Source organism: Pteropus alecto, unplaced genomic scaffold (assembly GCF_000325575.1).
Source record: "Pteropus alecto unplaced genomic scaffold, ASM32557v1 scaffold20, whole genome shotgun sequence".
Classification (NCBI taxonomy): domain Eukaryota; kingdom Metazoa; phylum Chordata; class Mammalia; order Chiroptera; family Pteropodidae; genus Pteropus; species Pteropus alecto.
Window position 1 is genome coordinate 37112587 of NW_006436298.1, and position 23213 is coordinate 37135799.

Sequence of the window (23213 nt, forward strand, 5' to 3'; positions counted from 1 at the left end):
TGTACCAGGTTTATTATTGACTAGCCATTGGAGAACTGATTAGACTTGAGTTCCTTGATATCCCTTGTTTGGAGCCCTCCAGTTGCTGAACTCCAATATAGTCATGACTAGCCAGTGTTATAACCCGTCTGCCCTATTTTGTATAGTGGATTTTATTATAGAAGCATTTTTTATTTTAAGATCTTTAAATATTGCTTAAGTACAAACTTTGTAATACTTTTTAGCTCTTAAAAAAATCAAAATAGGCAGAATTTTATTTATTCCAAAGTAAGTTTGGATTAAACTAAAAAGAGAACCTGGGTCTTCTGAATTTAATTAGTCTTAATATTACTCCTAGCCTTCTATAAATCTTCATACCAAGGACTTCTTAGTACCTGACTATCTTCTATATCTTTCTTTTCTCCCCTCTTCTTTTACAGTCACATAATTAACTGCCAGACTCTGTTTCATTTCTCTGACAATATCTACTCCTAAAGTCATCTACTTTGTTTAAGTGTCTTTCAGCCTCAGTCTGAGGACAGTGGGTTCCAAGATCTCATATGCCATAGCATGGCCTATTACATTCATCCTTTTGAGTAAATGTAATAGAACTTTATATTAATAATTCTTATCTTTCTATCAGAAAGATTTGAAGTCTCAATGTAATGCTCTCCTTTGTGTCCATTTTATTAATGACTACCTTTTAATGAGGCCTTCTTGAAACTTCAGGACTACTTTCCCATGGGTGATGTTTAAGACTAGTCTTTCATGAAATGAAGTGTGATGGTATGCACCACCTAATGTCATTAATCCATTCTGGCTAAAATTTTGTAACTATGCGACAAAGTCCAGAAATAAATTAATACTTCTAATATAAATAACTTCCTTATCATTAATTACGTTTCCTAAATTTTGCCTGTTAGACCAGGTAAAATATCTTTAAACCTTAAAAAAAAAATCTAACCCGACAGAAATCTTATTCACTGTGAAAAGGCAACTGTATTCAAATACTACTGAAGTTCTCTTCTGTTATAGTCTTGTTTGTCTTCAACTAAGACCCAGTGTTTCATCCTCTTAGAAAGATGCTGCTACTTAAACAATATTGTTTTGAGACAGAAACTAACATATTAACACTATTCTTCTTATTAAATGTCTCAAGAGTTTTGTTTCTTTATCTCTTTCTTTGTAAACAAGCAGCCACTATATTTTTTAGTAGTGAATTTCAAAATCCTTTTTAACCTTATAGGTCCAAGGGTAGCCAAGGATGGCTGCAGCTTCATATGATCAGTTGTTAAAGCAAGTTGAGGCACTGAAGATGGAGAACTCAAATCTTCGACAAGAGCTAGAAGATAATTCCAATCATCTTACAAAACTGGAAACTGAGGCATCTAATATGAAGGTATCAAGACTGTGACTTTTAATTGTAGTTTACCCATTTTTATTCAGTATTCCCTCTTACAAACTTGTAGTTAGACACTTCATTTACTTAAAAGTGTTATTTTAAGTTAAGCAGTGATATGTAAACTTTTTTCAACACACATTTAAATAAAATGTATTGAATTCATTCAGTGAATCGTACAAAGAAAATAAGTGTAAAACCTCAGTGACTAGTTACTTAGTTCTTCATTATTTTTAAGCTTAAAAATAAGAGACCAACTTTAGCATCACTATACTGAGACCAGGTGTTTTATATAGTTCATAGAAACTAGCTTCACAGCTTTAAAATACATCTCAATTATTAAATACAGCCTTTCTCCCCAACTCTCTCAGATCTTGTCATCACTTAAGTGCTGCATTATTAGATGATGAAGAAATTCAGGGTGCCCTAGTGTGAAGAGTCATGATGAAAGTCAATACCTGGTCCTATTCCTGGTGTTGCCATGAGCTAAACTACATCACCTTTGGGTCCCCTTCTGGACTTAAGTTTAAGTTGCCTTATTTGGTTAATACAGGTATTGAACTAGCCTAGATGATTTCCATGGCACCTTCAAGCCCTGTAGTTGGTTTGCCAAATCGCATTAAAAAGCTGTGATAACCTCTAAGAAGAGTTATAAAATATTCAGTCTGCAGTGGGGAGAATATGTTCTAATTTCAAAATAATACAAGTTAAAATTTTAGTTGTTTTAATTTCCAATTAGGTAGGTTCTCTTCTCACTGAATTTAATAACTTTTTAGAATTGGAGATCATCAACAAAACTGTTTTGTCCTTCCCTTTAAAAAAATTCTTCTGGCTTTGTGTTGTCTCTGACCCTAGGCTATTTTAACATCTGTGTTCTTGACCCTGTTCTTCCTGTCTGTTTACTACTCCTATTTCTTATTCATTTTCTATTCTGAGTTCTTTTTCTATGCATTTTAAGGTCTCCCTTATTCTTCAAGCTTCTCTGTATCACTGAACTATATTTGTTCTTCTTTTACCCTTTAATCACTATCAAAACAGTTCAACCTTTTTACTCATATGTACTATTCTTTCTTTCTATTTATCTGTCTATCTACCTACCTACATACCTACCTACCTTCCTCCCGACCTATCTGTAAATATTTTCTATTCTGATTGCCTATTTCCATGCTAAAAACTTCTCCGCAATGATAGATCTTCAAGGTATCTACCTCAAATCCTTTTACAAATAAGGTATACTGTAAACACTTCTTACCATAAACTATGGGTGACCTTAAATACAGCCCAATTAATTATTTAACAGGTTAAAAAAGAATAGTTTGGCATTGTAACACTTATCAATACAATATATCTAAAATTGTACATGGCATGTGTTTTTAAATGTTTTAAAAATACAAAATTAAAAATTCCCAGTAAGACTACTCTTTCATCTACTTTAAAGGTATATTTTGCAGAGAACTCCTGGTAGGCCTATCTGGATGTCTGTTTTGTAATATAGAGCTCTGAGGTGGCTTTTTAAGTTTTTGTTTAACTACTTGAGCAAATTCACAATTCATTTTTGGGATGCATTTTAACTTACCCTTAGATCCATCTCCATGCTGAAGTGGAATGTCTCTCAGAGTAACAATAAATTCAAACCCTTAAAACTCTACAGTGGAATATCAGGTTGACCACTTACCCAGGTGATATATAATATACATCATGAATATTGACACTTAAGATACATCTAAATTCAATGATGAATTGGTAATTATTCGGCATGTTTTTCTACAGACATCCTTGCTAACCATTAACATATTTCTTTAAGATTGGGCATTGGTATCATAGTAATTACAACCTTATAACGAAATTATTTATGTAACTCTTCCTCAGGAGGCTTTAAGCTGTTAAAGAGCAGGAACCATGAACTGTTTATTTTCTCTTAAGATATCAGTGTGTGAAAAGACACTTGGAAACATTGGCACTTCTGCTTTGGAATAAAGTTTATCCAAAACAGTGTTTATTTCCACTCCCCAAAATCACTTATTAGACTTTAGAATACATAATTAGTAAAGTATTAACCACAAAGAAAAGCAAGGTGTGTGTCCTTCAACTAGATCATTTAAGAATTCCTGCAATTTATGCAGTAGTACCATCTAGTGTCAAAAGAGAATACTGCTTTGCTGTTGATTACATAGCATTGATACAAACTATAAAAATATTTTTGTGTATGTGACATTCAGCAAAATAGGTATACAACAGGGAAATGTGAACACTGTGTGTTTGAGAATATTGAGGAAATGTTTTTCTTTTAGGTATAATGGTGGCATTGTGGTTGTGTTTAGAAGGAATCTTTATTTAAGTATATATATTGAAATATTTACAGAAGAAATGATATTATGTCTGAGATTTGTTTTCATAATAAATCTGGGTAGAGGTGGGGAAATGGAGGAAGTGGGTATGAATGTAGATGAAACAAGACCATGAGTTAATAATTATTGAAGCAGGATGTGAGGATACATGGGAGTTTGTTATGTTCTTTATACTTATGTATATGTTTGACATTTTCTGTAATAAAAATTAATAAGGTAAAATAGAGATTTCACAAGATTTAGCTGACCTGGAATCAGATAAATGCAGAAATTATAACTTTCATGTACTGTATTTTTTACTCCAGGGCTAAAACTCAACTTGATTGATTTCAAGTGCTGAGCATAACAACATGATAATTATGGTCATGTAAAGAGATGCGAAGCATTTAAACTAAAAGATGGCATAGTGTAGAAAAAGTTATCTGTAGGCAAATTATTAATGAACCATTTGTATTTTTGTTGTATTTTGACAAAATGAAATGTTTATAAATTGTACTATGAACTGTAAAACCATATACATGTAAAGTATCTTTTCACAGTGTAAGGAAAAAATGAGAAATAAAAATTCAGATTGACATATTTCGTAATTTATTTTGGAGATTTAATTATCAAGTGTACCTGTTTTTGGTAATGAATGAATTTGTAACTGTGAAGTACTGAGAAAAACAGAAGTGGGTTAGGTAGCAACCCTCATGAAATGACAGTTGCTCACTGATAAATATTTTCTATTCACTGATGTTACCATAGCATATTTTGTCTCTAAATGATATTTCTGTGATGTTTTTAAAATCTTAAAATGATTTTTAAAATAATGTGTGATTGTATAATGTAATTAATTTTTAAAAACCAAGCTTCTAGAAGCTATAAATGCAAATGAATATTTTGTCTTTCAAAATTACATATTAATTTCAAAAGCTGACATTTCTCAAAGCACTTTTTGAAATATTTTATTTGGAATTGTTTTGCCAGTTGTACTGTACTTTCTTTTAAAAACTATGAAATTGAGAATGACTTCTTTTAGGTATATGCATTATGCAGCCCAGGCGATCAGTCCTACTGCAGCAACTATAAAACACTGGTTAACACACAAAAAACATACTTTTAAAGACATTGGAGAACCGTGGAAGCATCAAAGACTATATTATCTAAAATTCCAAAGAGGAGAGCACTTTCTAGATGAGCTGAGATCTCTGGTGATTTTCTTCCCCAGGGATATTTGTTGATTCTGGGTACAGACATAATCATCATTGGAACAGGCAGAAGGACTCCACTAGAGGAAATAAACTATTGGTGGTCTTGACAAACATGTTGGCAGATGTGAAGTGTTGACATTTAGAGGGGCTCTATGGCTAGTTTTCCCGGTGGGACATTGGCCAAGTCTTTGTGGTAAAGGATACTGAGAACGGACTAGGAAGGCAGAATGTTACTAAGTCCTGCTTATATAAAAGAGACACATTACTTTCACAGAACACATCTCCTCCTCAAGACATTTGTTAAATGTTGAACTTTGTGGCATAGGAGGTTAAAGACTTAAGTTCACAACCTTTAAGGGGTAGAACTTTAGGGCTAAGGAGTCAGATACTGCCTGAAAATAAGGCTGAGCTGGAAGGCAAAGTAAAATATCCCATAATCTTGCAATGCTTGAGAGAGACAGAGCTGCTAGAGGGAAGAGACCTGTATTAAACACGATTGGTTTTCCTTTAAAGATAAATGTCAGATTTTGGAGCTGTGTAGACTAAGGACTGAGGAGACAGAATCTTTTAATTTGGATGAGAGACATACTTAAGGAACTTGGCGAATCAAATCAAGAGAGCAATTTAGATGGGAAAGAAATAATGGCATCAAAAGACAGGCAGTAAGCATATATAACCTATCTGCTAAATACGTCCGTATACTAGAATATACTTAAATGTGGTATATAAAAGATTGAATAGTTATTAGGGTATTAAATAAAGCAGCCTATTATAATGTGTTAATTTGATGTTATTCATGGTCATGTTGTTACAAGCTTAAGAGACATTAATTATAAATACATAACTGTCAACTGAGCGTCATTGAGGCTTGGCTGTTTTCTGATTATTTTTTTCTTCAAGATTCTTCTACTTACTCTCTCTACTTCCTTTACATTTACCTATGAGTCAGTGAATTTTTCTGAGCATCAGTATTTGTGATAAGGATTGCCTCTGCTCCTTGTATAAATTTGCTGTTCAGTAAATAGTTTGTTCAGGTCTTTGAGTCTCAGTTGATTGATCTGAAAATGAGAATAATCCACTTTGTTGAACAGTTTTAAAAGTTAGAGATAATATATTTTAAGTGTTCCATATAGTATCTTGCAAGGAGAATTATAGTAGTCACCGTTATCACAGAATATCACTATTATTGTTGGGATTAATTAACAATAGGTAATATATGTAGAGTGCTTCACAGCTTGTGATATGTTTTCAGATCGACCTGAAATAACATTTTTCCTTGGTACTTGTTAAGTGCGAAGACACTTAAAATCATGTCCTCAAGGAATTTTTAAGAATTTCATCATGTTCATATGTTATATTTTTTTTTGACAGGAAGTACTTAAACAACTGCAAGGAAGTATTGAAGATGAAGCTATGACATCTTCTGGACAAATTGATTTATTAGAGCGTCTCAAAGGTAGATTTGTTTTAAAGTATCTTAAAATATTTTTTTAAGTTTTGTTTGTCAACTTTAGGTCTGTGTATTCAAGTATAGCTTCTCTTGATTTGGGTGTTGCTTTAATATCCGTTTTCTTGGTGTAACAGCCTTAACCATTAGAATGTAATAATTAAAGTACAAATATGTAAAAAGTCTATTTGCTTGTTGTCTCTTCAGTTAAACATTTCACTGGCTTTGAATAAACTATTTTAGATCCCTTCTTGATAATTTGCAGCTTAGCTCACTGCTGTTCTGCTAGTTACTAAATAGGCCTTTAATAAGCTCTGTGCCACAGACTGGGCCCATCGCCTCATTTGAAGTAGTGTCCTTCTCTGTTGCATCTAGGATAGAAATGCTTTATCTTCTCACATACATAAGCTAATTGTAAGCCATTTTTAGCAGAATTTTAAAAGACTATCTCATTTTATTGCATAAAAATTCCAATGTCAAACAGTAAAGTGCTTAATTAAAATTGAAGCCAAGCAGAGAAATTACCTTTGGGTCCCCAGTTGTATTAGACATTCTGTCTTATTTTCCTTTAACATACTTTTTCCCCTTGACTTGAGCAGACTTTAGAGGGAAAGTTTAGCCATTCTGTTTCTAAATAATTATTTATTCGGTCACATATATTTGTGGTTTCTTCTTTTAGAAATTTAGAGTTGTAAGCTTCTGAACCAAGAAGTGTGTCGTTTTATACAGTTGATGCTCCAGTACACTGTTCTTTTTTGCAAGCCCTCAGAGAACCAGCCTCATTGAGGATTGGCCATTTTCTGTTTGTGTTTTTTTTCTTTTTTTTCAGGATTCTTTTACTCATTCTCTCTCCTACCTACATATTTACCTAAATTCTGAAGTTGGTGAATTTCTCTGAGTATCAGTATTTGTGATAAGGATTTTCTCTGCTCCCTGCATAAATTGGCTGCTTAGTAGCTGCCAGAATTTAGTACTCCTACAGGCTTTATGTAATACATATAAAATATTTTCAATTATATTATAAAATACATTAAAATTGAGGGCTAAAATATGAACCTAAGATTTCACTTTTAAAACAGCATAGATGTATCAGCAATAGTTTAGGCTACTTAAAGCAGTTGTTATATGAAAACTTATCTCTATTTTATTTAGAGCTTAACTTAGATAGCAGTAATTTTCCTGGAGTGAAACTACGGTCAAAAATGTCCCTCCGTTCTTATGGAAGCCGGGAAGGATCTGTATCGAGTCGTTCAGGAGAGTGCAGTCCTGTTCCTATGGGTTCATTTCCAAGAAGAGGGTTTGTAAATGGAAGCAGAGAAAATACCGGTTATTTAGAAGAACTTGAGAAAGAGAGGTAACTTTTTTTCATTAAATAGCAAACATTGACTTACATGCTCCAATTTTTGCTATTATTTTGTCATTTTGTAGTACAAGATACAAATTATGAAGCATATATGGTGGATGACCACTAATACTCCGAGAGCAGTTTGCATTTATTAACTCAAAGATAATATGTTACTCATGGTCCCTGTACTAAATCTAAAAATGTAAAGGAGGCAATTTCTTGGGATTATAAAACTTTATTTTGTCACTTAAATACTTCAGATGCTTTGTACGGGTACTACAAATGATCACAATCTCTATATCTGGTTAACATATATAACTGATTTTTAATTGCATTTCTGGTTATCTTTTTAACTAAAGTAGCTATTATATCTGGTATACGGTGACAGTTTCCATTATGGAAGCCTTGTTACAAGTACCATAAATGAAACATTTCTTAATTTACAATTTCAGTGTCAAAAAAACATTGCTTAACCTGTGGAGTGAGTTCTGGTTTCTCACAGTTAATGTTTTCTTCTCTTTCTGCAGTTAATATGTAGATGTGTATATATGCATGATCATATTTATAATTATCATTATCAAGAGCTTTGTCAAGTATTTTATGTCTCCTAAAAGATTATAAATTCCTTAATGCATGAATGAAACCATATTATCTTTATATTCCTAAAAGTTCTGTTAGACATTCAAGAAATGTTAACATGTATAAAAGTGTTACATATTAGCTCTGGGACCTAAGTCAAGTAATTAAATTTTGTTTTTTTCTGTAAAATAGGGATATGGTTCCACCCTGTAGAGCTATGAGAATTGCCTATTAACATATAGAAAATGCCCAGCATATCTCACTGAAAAGCAAAAGACCTTTTACTGCTTTCTCTCTCTGGTTTTAGGGGTGTGTTCACCTAAAATAAGAATAATCACCTGGGCTAGAAGTATTGTTAAACTTTCTTTCATCTCTTAGGTTCATACAACTATTTTGTACCTTGAACCTGGACTATTTCTCTCTGATGGTGTAGGAAATACTATGCTAAAAAGTAAGAGGCTAACTAGGGTCCATGATGTCCCATCTTTTTGTCGCCTTGGAGCACAATTAAGAGGCAAGGGATGTATGAGCATGTTGATTTTCCTAGGAACTTTTAGATAAAGTCTTGATTTTATTAAAGGGGAGAGAGAAAGGGCATTTGTGAGTATAGTTCTGATGTATCTAATGTCCTCTTGGTTCTCACTATGTTGGAAGGAGAAAACACTATGTTGGAAGGAGAAAAATTGAGTCTTTGCCTACGTTACAGTACTTTTATTTTCCCCTCACACTTGGTTGATAGTTTGGATAGGTCTAGTTTCCAACTCGTTTTCCTCTCATTATCAATGTTTCTGATGAGAAATTTAATACCATTCTGATTCTTATTCCTTTGTAAGCAACCATTTTTCCTCTTTTAAACTTTTAGAATGCTTTGGTGTATCTGTTATCATGCTGGATATTCACTGTGCCCTTGGGATCTAGAAATTTGTTTTCTTCAGCTTTTGATAATTCTGTTATGTTATTCTTTGATGATGTTCTCTCCTCTGTTTTTTCTATTCTTTCTTTCTACACCTCCCTCTGTGTTAACTCTCTCTGTGTCTCTTTTTTTCTCATTTTTCCGTATTGCACAAGACAAGTGCTAGAAAGTAGTCAAACTAGAATTCATACCCAGGTCCATAGCTCTATTACCTTTTGGACCCTCAGTTTTCCAGTTTATAGAATGAGCATAAGATTAGGTACTTCACAGGATGATGTGAGGATTAAATTAGATTTTTTAAAAAGTACTTAGTACTACGTCTTATATAGAGAACATTTAATAAATGTTTATTGTCATGCTAGCCGTTAATTTATTTAACAAATATTTATTAAATACTTAATAGATATATGCCATGCTCTTCAAGGTGACTCTGAGTTAACTAGAGGACTAAGAAGACATGAGATTTACCTAAAGAAACATTATTTTTCTTAGTAATTGTGTACCGAAATATGCTAAGAATTCTGATGAAGAAGCATTTTTAAAGAAAACTATCAATAATCACTAAATAAGTCATTAGTACAGTAAACCCTGAAGACCTTCTGCCTCTGGGTCATTTCTGAGCCTTAAGCACTGTTATGTGAGTTACAAAGTCTACTACTATCATTTAACCACTTATTATCATTTTGGCTCAAGACATTGTAACCTTGGCTTTCCCAGAGCATTTCACCACAGTTTGATCTTAAACTTAAAGATAACAACTTGTCCCTGTTCTTCCTAACTTCCCCCTTGCTCCACCGTCATCGCTAACATTAGCCTGTCAACTTAAGCTCTTTTAATACCCAGTTCTTATTTCATAAGCCTATTTATTTATTTCATCATCTATCCTTTCTTTTTCCTACTTTAGTCCTGGTAGGTCTTGCAGGCCCTCACCAGAGAAAGCTGAAAAAATAGAATCAGATCTCATCTTTATGTTCGTTGTGGTACCTAGCTTTTGGAAGGGGTTTAGGCTTTCTACAGTACTTTCTCCTGTAATCAGAAACAGGAGGGAAGGAGCAGCTTCTCATTAGTCCACACTCCCCAAGTTGCTGTATCATAAAGGGCTTATCATGAATTCCCTCAGTACTGAGATTATCACATCAAAAGTGAAGGCTGATTTCTTATTTTTTAAATTGCTTCTCAGTAAAGGGATGGGAAATTTCGAAAGAATAGAAACTTTCACATTTCTTACATGCATACATATTTTTCAAGAAGATATGATCAAACAGGATTTTAAAGTAACAGTATCAGAATGGGGAACACATCTCTGTTTATTAGCAAACTCTAGAAGCTATAATAGAAAATATCCATAAATACAACTACAAAAATATCAAAAAATTTTACATGGCAAGACATTATAAACAAAGTTAAAAGACAAGTGATAAACAAATTATATTTGCAACTCATGTAACTGACAAAGTGCTGTCACTGTAAACATAGAAGAGGCCCTACAAATGAGTAAGAAAATCACAGAAAAGAAAATACAAATCATTTTTGAAAAAAATGCTGAATGTCACATACTAAAATAAGTCAAATTAAAACCATAATGGTAGACCATTTTTTGGAGGGAAAAACCCTAGATTTGCAAAAATAAAAATGTTTGATAAAACATTTGCATTGGTGAAGGTAATAGGTGCATACATAGCCTCTAAAATAAGGGCAATAAGTTAAAAATTTATATACCTTAAGAATTAATCTTATATATATTCTTGAACATTTGTGAAATGAGGTTGTGTAAGGATATTCAGTGCAGTGTTCTTTCTAATAGCAAAAGATTTTAGAAAGGTCCTTAGTGCCCTCTGAAGAGAACTGATGATGGTGTATCCCTTCCTGGATTCGTGAATACTATGGAATACTATGAAGCTAGCCAAAAATACATAGGACCTCTATGTTCTGGAATAAAATTACCTCCAAGATGGATTTTTTAGTGAAAAATAAAATATAGGACAACACTTATGCTACTATTTATGTTTAAGAATGCACATATATCCTTGCATTTTATATCCCTGGATATATAAACAAGAAAAAAGTATTAGTGGCAGCTTTGGGAGAAGGAGCCACATGAAAGGAGATAGATCATATATTTCTTGTACTAAGTGAGTTTTGTCCTGGTACCACTTTTATTTTGCATTTATGTTTATAATGATCAGATGTAAAGTATCTTGATGTAAATCATATTGATGTAAATCATATTGAAAAGCCCCGTTGATGGGGCTTTTCAGGAATTACATAAATTCATCTTTAAATTTCAAACTAAGAAAAATTCTCTCCCTCAGAATAACTTCTCTTATTATGCAATGACAATACATTTTTTATTATTTTGGCTGCTGAGAAGCTAAATATGTCTGTGTCCAGTGCAGTGGCTTCCTATACTCTGAGCTTATTTTCTGCATAATTACTGCTGTTCTTTACTCCTTTATTATTCTTTTTTTTTCCTTGTTTTAATTTGGAGTTTTGTTATAGTTGTACTTTTTTACTGTAAACCATCATTACATTCTTAAACTGTAAATAAATGTAAAGACAAAGCCTTTTGTGAAATGTAAATATTCTAGTAAGGATGATTACCATCTATTTAGCTGAAAAAATAAAAAACTTTTTTTATACTCAACTTTTAATGATTATAATATTATGTCTCATCTTCAAAAATCCAAAATCAGTGTTTTTTATTTATTCATTATTAATACTTTAGCTTAAAAAGATAACTTTACAATAACAGCTAATAAAAATTGCTGTTATGCACTATATTTGCATTGTGTAAACTTAACTTTTTTTAAAAAACAGGTCATTACTTCTTGCTGATCTTGACAAAGAAGAAAAAGAAAAAGACTGGTATTATGCTCAACTTCAGAATCTTACTAAAAGAATAGACAGTCTTCCTTTAACTGAAAATGTAAGTAACTTGACAATATGACTTACTTTAGAGTTTAATAACTTGAATTTTGGAAATTTCTAAATTATCCATTAAAAATCCAGGATAATTGCATTTACAGTTATTTGTAACTAAATATGTTTTATCCAACTATAAACTTGAATATATAATATTAAATGAATTTTTGTTGATAATGACTCAATATTTTTAAAAAATATTTGCTCAAGCAAATATTTAAGTCTCTAGTTAGGAAAATCTATTGAGTTTGAATCCTAAAGGACTCAGGATTCAACTAGGCAACTGGTTTTTTATTCTGTCTATTGAATTGTCAATCATATTTAGTAGAAGTATTTATTACTATCTGTCTATTTTTTTAAATATCACAGAAATCATGCCAGTTAGTTTTTGAATAAAAATATCTTTGAAGATAATTTGAGTCCTTTTCCAGTTATAAATAACAATAGCTCCTGGCATGATCATAGAACCTTTTGCAAGTACTAAAATGTGTTTGTTTTACAAAGTATAACTATGTAAATAAAAGAATTTAATCCTATCAGTGTCTCCCTCCCCACCCAGCCTCTCCATGTCAACTATCTTAATTCCTGGGATACCATATATAATTTCAAACAAGACTGTATTTCAACTCTTGTTTATAAATATTTTTTTGTAATTTTTTAAAAAATATATAAAAAATAAGCTATTTAAAATATATCTTCCTCTCTTAGTTTAGATTTTTCATTTCCTGATAGCACTTTTGAGAGAACATAATAAACAAAAACTAAAAACAGGAAGAAGAAAAACCTTTTCCAAAACATGTAATTAGCCAGATTTCCTGGGTGAGCATTGTCTAGCAGGAGCTAGAACTGGAAGCTGAAGTGCACGATGCCCTAGGACAGTCATTCACGGTTTTGAGAGAAAAGAAGATCCCCCTTCCTAACAATGTCCTTAACACCTTCCTGAGAATTAAAGAGACACAAATAGTGAAACAGTTATTGGAGAGTTCTTAGCAGACACAAGGTTTAGGAACCCAAGAGGGTTTTGTGGGATTTTTACTCTTATAAACAAAAATACCAAAGCATAATTTTGTTCACTATTCACTTTGGTTATTAAAATATACAAAATTTAGAGACCAACTGTCTGCGTGCATTCAGGTTCAGGAAAGGGCTAAGATATACATAACAAATCAATAGCAATTGGTTAATATTTGAAACAAAATTGTTAAGTTATTCTCTTATGAATTTATTAAATATGTTTATTTAATAGAATATGCAAGACATTATTATGGGTTATTTGGCAACATTAGCCAACTTAAATTGCTTGCATTTCATAAATATTTTTTTAATTTCACAAATTTTGCTTTTAATATTGGGAGGCCTTAAGAATACTTTCATATGGAAATACTTATGAAGATATAGACATTGCTTAAAATATCAAATCGACAACATAATGTGTCATGTTCAACCTTTTTTTGCAAGGGAGTTTGAGAAGTAGAGGACACATGAGTATAGTTAAAACTGGCTAATTGGAAATTAGAAATGATATGTAGACTTTCTTCTAAATTGCAACACATGATTTGGGTATGCCTCTGGGAATATATTCTGCATATAAATGTCATCTGTATATTACAAGGGAAAAGGGTGAGTGAGAGCTTCTCTAAGTTGACAATGCAATTTGGAATCCTTGGGCCTACAGAATGCTATTCTGAGTCAGACATGTGTCACACACACACAACTTTCTGTTGGGCACGTAGAGCATGAAAAATCTATAGTACTTTCTTATTCCCTTTATGACACATTATAATTTTCCTATTTTATTTAATCATATTTTTAGCCTTTATTACCACTCAGGGCATGTGTTGATAAGTTTCATTACCTTGTCCTTTTCATCCCTTTGTATGCCTAGCAGTTATCAGTGCCTGGAATTTTAATTAGAGGGTTAATAAATTATTGAATGAATTAACACACTGTGAAGGTGTACTTCTTTGTATTTGTTTCGACTTTCCCTCACTTTTGGATTGTTACCAAAAAGTTTGTGTTGACTTTGTCCTCACAATTGGAGATTATCTGTATTACATAAAAGCTTTCTTATCCCATTTTTTTCATTTTACAAATGGAGAAGTTCTGTCTGGAATGGAGAAGTTAGTCTGCACGTTTATGGTAATCTTTACCTTAAATTCAGGTGTAAACTTAGGGTTGATGGACCTATTTCTTGATTTTTCTATGTTGTCCATATTAATATGCTAGTTTTTAATAATTAAAAATAGTACCTCTTCGGTGGAAAAGAATCATAAAGGTACTAAAGATAGCCTTACTGGACCAGTTATGTATTTTAAATGAAATAGTACAATTTAATTAAAGACATTTGTGGCTATGGGGCAATAAAAATGTTTAAGCTCTGCATTTCACATCAGGGACCCAGACTGAGCCTTGCACCTGTAGTCTAAGTTTTAGGACTCTTTGAACTAAAATATAGTTTTCTCATGCACTGTAACATATATTTGCGTATTCATTTTCTTTGTTGATATTTATGTGCTTTTTTTTTTTTTTTTTTTTGATTTTTTTGTTTTTTTTTTTTTTTTTTTTTTTTTTGCTTTTACTGATAAACACACAAACATGAGATATTAAAATATTATTTGTGGTTTTAGTTTTCTTTACAAACAGATATGACCAGAAGGCAATTGGAATATGAAGCAAGACAAATCAGAGTTGCAATGGAAGAACAACTAGGAACGTGCCAAGATATGGAAAAACGAGCACAGGTAACTGATTTATTATTAAACTAAAACTGGCACCTGCTAAGGAAGAGCTATTAAGATTGGAATTAATTATGGCTTTGTTAACATTGATTAAATTTTTTACTAAAGGTATTTATTAGTCTGTCTTCACTCTGGCACTATTTCAAAATAAGAATAATTTACCATAGCTACTAGGCAACATAACCAGTGTTCACATAATTTGCCTCTACTGTGTTTCATTTTCCTGATACTGTTCATCTCTGCATTGTAAGAGGGAAAAAGAGTTAGATACTTGTCATCTGGGAGCTGAAAGCAAGCTTCAGTTCTCCTTTGAAATGTTTACTTCTTGTAATCTAAGTGTATGTAGTAACATTCAGAATATTTCACTGTTCTTCAAGTTGTACACTAAAAAAAAAGAAGCCCTAGTCTACACCATGCTACCCTGAACAAGCTCGATCCCATCTGATCTCGGAAGCTAAGCAAGGACAGGCCAGGTTAGTACTTGGACGGGAGACCACCTAGGAAGACCAAGTGCTGTAGGCATAAAAAATAAAAAGGATTGTAAGATGACAAGGTCCTTGCAATCTGTGAGGTCAACCAAGGGTTGCCTCGCCTAAAAAATTTTTTAAAATAATAAAAAATTTTTAAAAAGAAGCCCTCATTCAAAGAAGGTAGGAAGGAAACATGTAAAGAGGACTTTGGGAAAGATGAAGTGAGTTGGATAGAGAACATATTTCTATCTTCAACTAATGTTAAGAAAGAATATTAACCAGCTTTGTTATTTGTTAAGCATTTTCATATATTTCTTGAATTTTAGTTCTTTTATATTTACACAGGCTATTGCTGATGTTTTCAAGCCTTGAAGAGGCTTTGCTGATTGCTTTGTCTGTTTCAAAGCAAGCATGGAGAATTAAAAAAAAAAAAACTATTGGGACAAAGTGAAAGGAAAACATGACTTGAAAGATTTTCTTTAAATAGCAAATAAAAAGAGAACCTACATTTGTATGTGTGATATAACTCCTTTTTCATGTTGTGAAAAATGTATTTCATAGTTTTAAAATCACTAATACAAGACATTTTGCATTCCCAAAGTCTTTATCTTTTATGTGGTAGATTCCTAAACATAATAGATATTCTTCTATTTATGCTGGAATGTGGTGGTAGACTAAGGTGATACTTAAACCCCAGTACCATGATACATTTCATAGTCCATACCTGTTAGTTTTACAGTAAGGCTAGATGCTCAACTAATACATGCATATATTAGTTACATCATAATACATATATATAATATATTCTTTGTTCTTAATCTCCTCTTGCCTCCATTCCATTCAGATTGTCTTAAATGCCAAAAGGAAACCTTTTAAAAAGACCTTTCAGTAGAAATTATATGTGAATATCTTTCTGATACTGGGGTTAGAAAGGATTTCTTAAATAAGATATAAGACTAATTATAAAAGATTGATAAATTTTACTGTATTAAAGTTAAGAATTTATCTTCATCAGGGATCTTAAAGAAAAGTAAAAAGATAATCTACAAATTGAGAGAAGATATTTATCACCGTATAACTGACAAAAAATTGAAATCAGAAATATAATGAAGAATTTCCCAAACTATATTATTTTAAATTTAGTATTTGTAACTTTTGGGATTTTCATGGAAACACTTTAAAATGTCAGGCAGATTTCTTTTGTTTGCAGGGAAAAAAAAAAACAAATATTAATTTGATTTATATGAATTTGCCTTTTTAGAATATGTACAATATATGGAATATTGTATACAGAAGTTAATTTTTCTGAATCTGTAATGTATTTGATTTTAGAGATCCTTAAGGAACAAAATGATGTAGATGTAAAAATTTCCTGTATAACAAAAATATAGGCAGATGTATTCCAGATAGTTTAATCTATATCCTAGAAGAGAGATTTACTTATTTTTTGACCATTTTGTTCATATATGTGCTGATACAGTCATTTTTATTTTATTCTGCAATACAGTGGTCCTCATTTTTGTAGTTAATGGTCTAAGGAAGTTATATTCCATATTTTTAGAAATGCAGCATGCATTTATTTATTCTGGAAATAGCCATATGAAGGTTAGGGTTAAAGAAATATAAACAAAGTGAAAGGTAAATAATGGAAATGTTTGTAATGTATATGTATAAGTAGTTAATATCCCTTGTGTATAATAAGGGGCACCTACAAAGAGTTGAAAGGAAAACAACCAAATAGTAAAATACTCAGAAGACATGAGTAGTTCCATCACAAAATACATGCAGGTGATTAATAAACAATTGTGATACTTAAACATCACTAATCATCATGGAAATGTAACATTAAACAGGTTGTTTTTATGTTGTTAGTGGTGGGTTTGTTTGTTGGCCCATCAGACTAGCAAAAAAAAACTTTACATTTTGATGACATGCATTATTGGTGAGAGTATAAAAGTAAGAAGCAATGTTTCCTCTATTGTAAAAATCAACTGATTCATTTGTGGAGGACAAGGTGGCACTATCTGTCAAAATAAAATGCCTGTCCCTTCTGACTTGGTAATTTTATGAGACTTCTAGGAATATGTCCTCAGAAATACTTAGGGCAATAAGAATATAGGTATAGATTTTATGATGATCATTGCTGTATTTGTGAGACATTAACAGAGACAATTCAGTGTTGATCTGTTGGGGAGATATTTAATAAATTATTGAATCACTAGTGTGCAGCTGTTAAGAATAAGGTAATGGGAATAATGGAGTTACATTGGCCAGAGCACTCCTTTCCCTCCTCTCTGCATGGGTGGCAGACTCAACATGTAAAACAGTAATGGCCAGCAATTGGACCTGAAAGTAGATGCTAGGAGGACTTGAGACCATGAGAAAAAATTTGGAATTTCATTTGCAAGGAGGAAAGATGGATAAGAATTCCAAATAAAATAAGAATAGAGTGAAAATTTCTTTAACAAATAAGTATTTATAAGAAGCCAGAAGCAAACTTTACATTAATTTGAGAAAAATAGAGAAATAATTAGGTTATTAACATTGCAGTTATTCATATGGTTGGGGTGCTTGCTGTCACCACTATTAATCAACTTCATTTGGAGGCTCCACTAATGCAGTTAAAAAAATCAAATAATCGGTGTAAATACTACACTGTTTTCCATTTAGTAAGGGAGAGACCAGATAAATGTCATTTTCAAGTGATATGGTTGCCTAGAAAAGCCCTAGAGAATGAACAAACAAACAAAAATTTTTAACTAATAGAGAATTGAGTATGATAGCTGGAGTTAAGATACATTACAAAAATACATTTTCTCTAGTAGTAATAACTACCAGTTAAAAATGGAAATGTGTTAGGTGGACCTGTTCACAACAACAGGAAACTTTAAAATACCTAAAAAAGATGCATATGGAGAAAAATAAAATTACTAAAGATCCCAAAACATGACCTTAAAAATAGAGAAACCTCAGATTGTAACTAGATTTACCATAGTAATCATTTAATAGTGTATATAAATTTTGAAACTAATATACTGTTATATTTCAGTTCTACCTCAGGTTTTTTAAAAAAGAAACCTAGATGAGATTTTAATATACTAAAATCTCTTTTTAAAATTAATATATAAATATAATACAGTTATAATTATAATCTTAATAATTTCTTGGAACCTAGAAAAGTGACTCTAAAGTTCATAATGTAAGAATTTCCAAAAATATTTAAGAAAAATCAGTGAGTAGGATTTGTAATTCATTAAAAATTATTGTAAAGATGTTGCAATAATCAGTGTAATAGCACAGGCATAGACATGGGCAAATGGATCAGAGACTAGAAGAAGATGCGAGAATCTATGGAATCTTTATAGGATAAAAATTACACTATAAATTTGAGGCAAACTTGTAAGTAACTTAGTAATACAACTAGCAACCTACTTGGAAGAAGAGAAATTAAATTAGATTGCTACCTCATATCCATACAGGAAAAATTACAGATTGTTTAAATATCTAAGTGTGAAACATAAATCTAAAATTAATAGAAGAAAATATAGGACAAAAGAGACCTTCCTAAGAATGGAAATCAAAAGCAGTAAAGGGGGAAAAAATTTATTTCATAAAATTGTAAAACATTCATCCTGCAGATAACTCTTGATAAACCAAGTGAAAATATTTGTAACTCATAAAGGGATAAATAGTTGATATCCCTAAAATATAAGAATTCTTAAAAATTCTTATTTATTAAAAAGAAAAAGATAACTTTTTTTTAATGTGCAGATACTTAGTCAATTTATTGAAAAGAAAATGCAAATGACCAGTAAAACACAAATGTCTGGTAAACAATTTAGGAAAACTCAAAACAAAATTCACTCTTGCTCATGTCTATGTGAAGTTTAGTCTCCAGCTACTAACAGTTTGATTATTTAATTACTCTTATTGATATATTTGGGTACCTATAATGGTGGTCCCTACTCTCTTCTAGGCATGTAACAAAGGTTGGAAAAAATGTATGTCCAGTTAATAGAGCTTACTTCTGGGGGGTGAGGATTGGTAGGGTGAAGGTTACTTACACTTCTCTATTGCCATAATTTTTTACAATTATATGAATGATAGAGTTTAATATAGTTCATCTCTTTCCTGGTTGATGGAAATTTAAGTCATTTATAATTTTTCATTGTTAAAACAACTCTAATAAACATACTATTCATATCTTATAAACAGGTGCAAGAGTTTCTCTACGTCAAGAATCAGAAATCTTTTTAAGGGCCAGATAGCAAATATTTTAGACATTGTGGTCCTTATAGACTCTGTCACAACTAGTCACCTCTCCCATTGTAGCAAGAAACCAACCACAGGTGACTGTATATAAGCAAATTAGCATGGCTGTGTGTCGATAAAACTTAATGTACAAAAATGGTTGTCCAGCAGGCCCTAATTTGCTGACTTCTGCTCTAGGGTGTATACCTGTAAGCATAATTGCTGGCCATTAAGTATGAGTGTTCTGAACTAATGTTTGCCAAATTGCACTCAAAACGACTTACTGATTTACATTTCCACTTGTAATATGTGAGAATTCTGGTTTCTAATGCATGTCTCCAACACTTGTGAGTTGGACTTTATAATTAACCATTGGGCAGTGAAACATCATCTTGTCATTTAGTTTATACCTCCTTGAATACTACTGAAGCTGAATATCTTCATGTATTTATTAGACTTTTGGATTTTCTATTAATGTGTTTGCCCATTTTCTATTGTTAAATGTCTTATATTTGAGAGATATTTTAGTATCTTCATGATAGCAATCTGTTATAGATAATATACATCACCATCCTTTCCCTCCAAATCTGTTACCTATTTTACCTTTGTGATAAAAATTAGTTTTTGTCGTAAAGCTAAATTCATTATATTGCTATATTCATGCTTTCTTTGATCTATTTATACATCTTATCCTATCCTGAAGTCATAAAGTTACCCTCCTATTGTTTCTAATAGTTTTAATATTTTGTTTTTATAGTTCTTTAATCTCAAATTTGCTATTATGTATGTTTTGGAGGTAGGGATCTAATTTTATATATACATATACACACATTTTAAAATATTTGTACATATAATTTAAAATATTTAAATCAGTATATCATTAATTTAATTAATATTAATATTTGCTGATGATACAATCTAAAATATTAAAATGTAGTGTTGCTCGTGATTATTGATATATAATATATATTATGTATACACATGTACGTACATACAGATACATGCATATTTATGTTGTTAACTAAATTTCTCATTTATTGGATACTCCACTATTTTGCCATTGATTAGTAATGCTATCTCTGACATATGCTAAATTGATATTTTCTAGATATTTCTGGACTCTGTTCCATTTATCTATTTTAGTTTCTCTATGCCTGCACTGATACCACATTTATTTTATTTGTTCTTGTTTTAAAAATCTTGGTACCTGGGAGTGTGAGTCCTCCTTATTTTTCTTTGTAAAAGTGTAGTTATATTCTATTTCATTACTCTTCCATTTGAAATTTCATATCAGCTTGTCTAATTCAAAAAAAGCCTTTTGATCTTTTTATCAGAATTACACTGAATTTATAGATTAATTTGAGGAGAACTTACATTTTCACAATATTGACTCTTCTTGGTTGAAAGAATAGACTTGAGTCAGACCTGGCTTCTAATCCCAAACCTTTTACTTACCAGCACTGCGATCTTGCATGAACTCTTCTCTCTGCCTCATTTTTCTCATTGGTAAAATACAGATAATGATTAATTGTAAAATGTGGGATTAAATGAGTTAGTACTTGTAACAGCACTGAGAACCTGGCACATGATAAAACACTCAGTAAATATTATGTATTGTTATGAAATTTATATCTCTATTCATTTGTCTTATTTTATGTCCTTCAATGTAGTTTTATAATATTCTTCATAAAGCTATTATACATCTTTTTTTTTTTTTAAGATTTATTCCTAGGTATATTTTCTGTTGCTATTGTGAATGAAATTTTCTTTAATTATATTACTAAATTACATTTAAGTATAAGTATCCAGTCATTATCCTGAATTCTTTTATTAGATTGTCTCAATAGTTTAAGAATGTCTTTAATTTTTCCATATAAACTGTCATATTGTTTGCAAATAATGACAATTTTATCTTTTCCATAATTTTGATTTTTCTTTGTATTATGTAAGAACTCTAATACATCTGTGAATAAGAAGCAGTGGTATTGGTCTTGTCTTGACTTTAAGGGAATTCTTCAGTAATGTCACTGTTAAGTTTGTTGTTTACTTGAGATTTTTAATAGATACACTTTTTCAAATTCATTTACTTTCTAGTCCTAATTTGTCGAGAGTTATCCTAAATTATTGAACTGTATTACTATAATTTTTTAAAACCTATTTTTCGGAAGTCATACGAGCTCTATGTTTCTGAACGTTAAGCATTTTTTATTAAACATAATTTTATAAATACTCAACCTTGTCATATAGAAACAGAAATACTACTGGCTTCTTCTATTTTTTTGTTGAGAAACAAGCACAAGGATTGTCAAATGAGATATCATCCACCTCAGTGGACATCAAGACATAGACTTGACCTTGGGATTTAGTGACATATTGGCAATACATAAATGTAGTATCATGGAGAGGAATATTAGATATCGTTTCCTATTTTCACTCTCCAAATAGTAAAATATTTAATTTAGGACATTATTGGTGGAGGAGTCCTAGTTATATAGAGAAAGGAGAAACCAGTCAAAAACAAGGCCAGTAATTTTCTGTAGTTTGGTTGTTTCTGTAAAGCCAGGTCAGGAAATATTTACCTTGTGGTTGTGGAAGTAATCATTCATCTTTGTAGTATCTTTAGAAAGCTACCAAAAGTACAGTACAGGCATTTCTTATTCAGCATATTTTTATCATGTAAATGGACATGGTAAGATTTATTAATTAGAGAATATTATTTACCTTAATTTCACTATTTTCAGAACCATGATAGAGAATCAGCATAGTTACAGTGTTACAAAGGAAGAGAGGAAGGGAGAGAGAGAGGAAGGAAGAAAGGATTTTTTTGTGTGTGTGAGCACAACTTCTTCGAGCTTTTCTGTGTTTATTATAACGTTGGGTAATAGTAATGAGCATTTTTACTATGGTGGTAAAAATAAGGAAGACATTGTATTTAAGGAAAACTAGATATGATCAAAGATAAATTTTGTATATAAGTTTTATAATTGTATATACTTAAAGCTATTTGTTACAGTCCTTTTATTATTTATTGACTGGAGTATACATGCTCAGTAATCTTGTATTAATGGTGCGCATAATCAAAAAAAAGTTTGGAAACAACTCAGTCTAGCTTCTAACATTTTCCCCCATTGAAACAATTACTCTTACATAGTGTTTGTTACCTTAGTAGTAGGATGCCAACTATAGAATTATTGCAGAAAATGATACCACATTGACAGTACTTGTTTTTAACAGCTGTGTATTTGATCATAAAGCTAATTAAAAATAATTCCACTTGACAAGGTTTTTATATATAAGTGATTTGATTTTTCCCACTTCCAGTAGTATTTATAAAAATTAAAGCAAAATCTAGCTTTTTCTAAAAGCACTGTTTTCATGTTTCTCTTCTACATTATTCATTCTGTAGTTACTGTTTCCTGTTCTCTTGATGGTCACTATCAGGATAGTGGGTAAGCAAAAGCTGTACCATCATTGCGAGCCCAGTGTTGGAAATAAAAGTAATGTTTAGCTGCAGTTGGTATTTGGAAAAGCTAAACCTGAAAGTACTGCTGATTTGTAATAAAAATAACTTTAAGGAAGGTTAATGCTATTGTTTAAACCTGATGTTTATTAAAACAAATCAAATACTC

General features: G+C 31.3%; 1 protein-coding gene and 1 pseudogene across 4 annotated transcripts in view; both read left to right on the forward strand.

Moving 5' to 3' along the window:
* APC (APC, WNT signaling pathway regulator) overlaps window positions 1-23213 on the forward strand; it is a 125891-nt gene that overhangs the window by 54877 nt on the left and 47801 nt on the right. For 2 of the 4 annotated variants that reach the window (XM_006913281.3, XM_025047889.1), the window contains exons 2-6: window positions 1226-1378; window positions 6291-6375; window positions 7519-7720; window positions 12021-12129; window positions 14753-14866. In XM_006913281.3, the coding sequence (XP_006913343.1) occupies window positions 1244-1378; window positions 6291-6375; window positions 7519-7720; window positions 12021-12129; window positions 14753-14866 (645 nt within the window). In that variant the 5' untranslated portion in view covers window positions 1226-1243. The remainder of the gene's footprint in view (window positions 1-1225; window positions 1379-6290; window positions 6376-7518; window positions 7721-12020; window positions 12130-14752; window positions 14867-23213) is intronic. The other 2 variants (XM_025047890.1, XM_025047891.1) reach the window with 1 other exon arrangement.
* Window positions 15268-15385, forward strand: LOC112480840 (annotated as a pseudogene).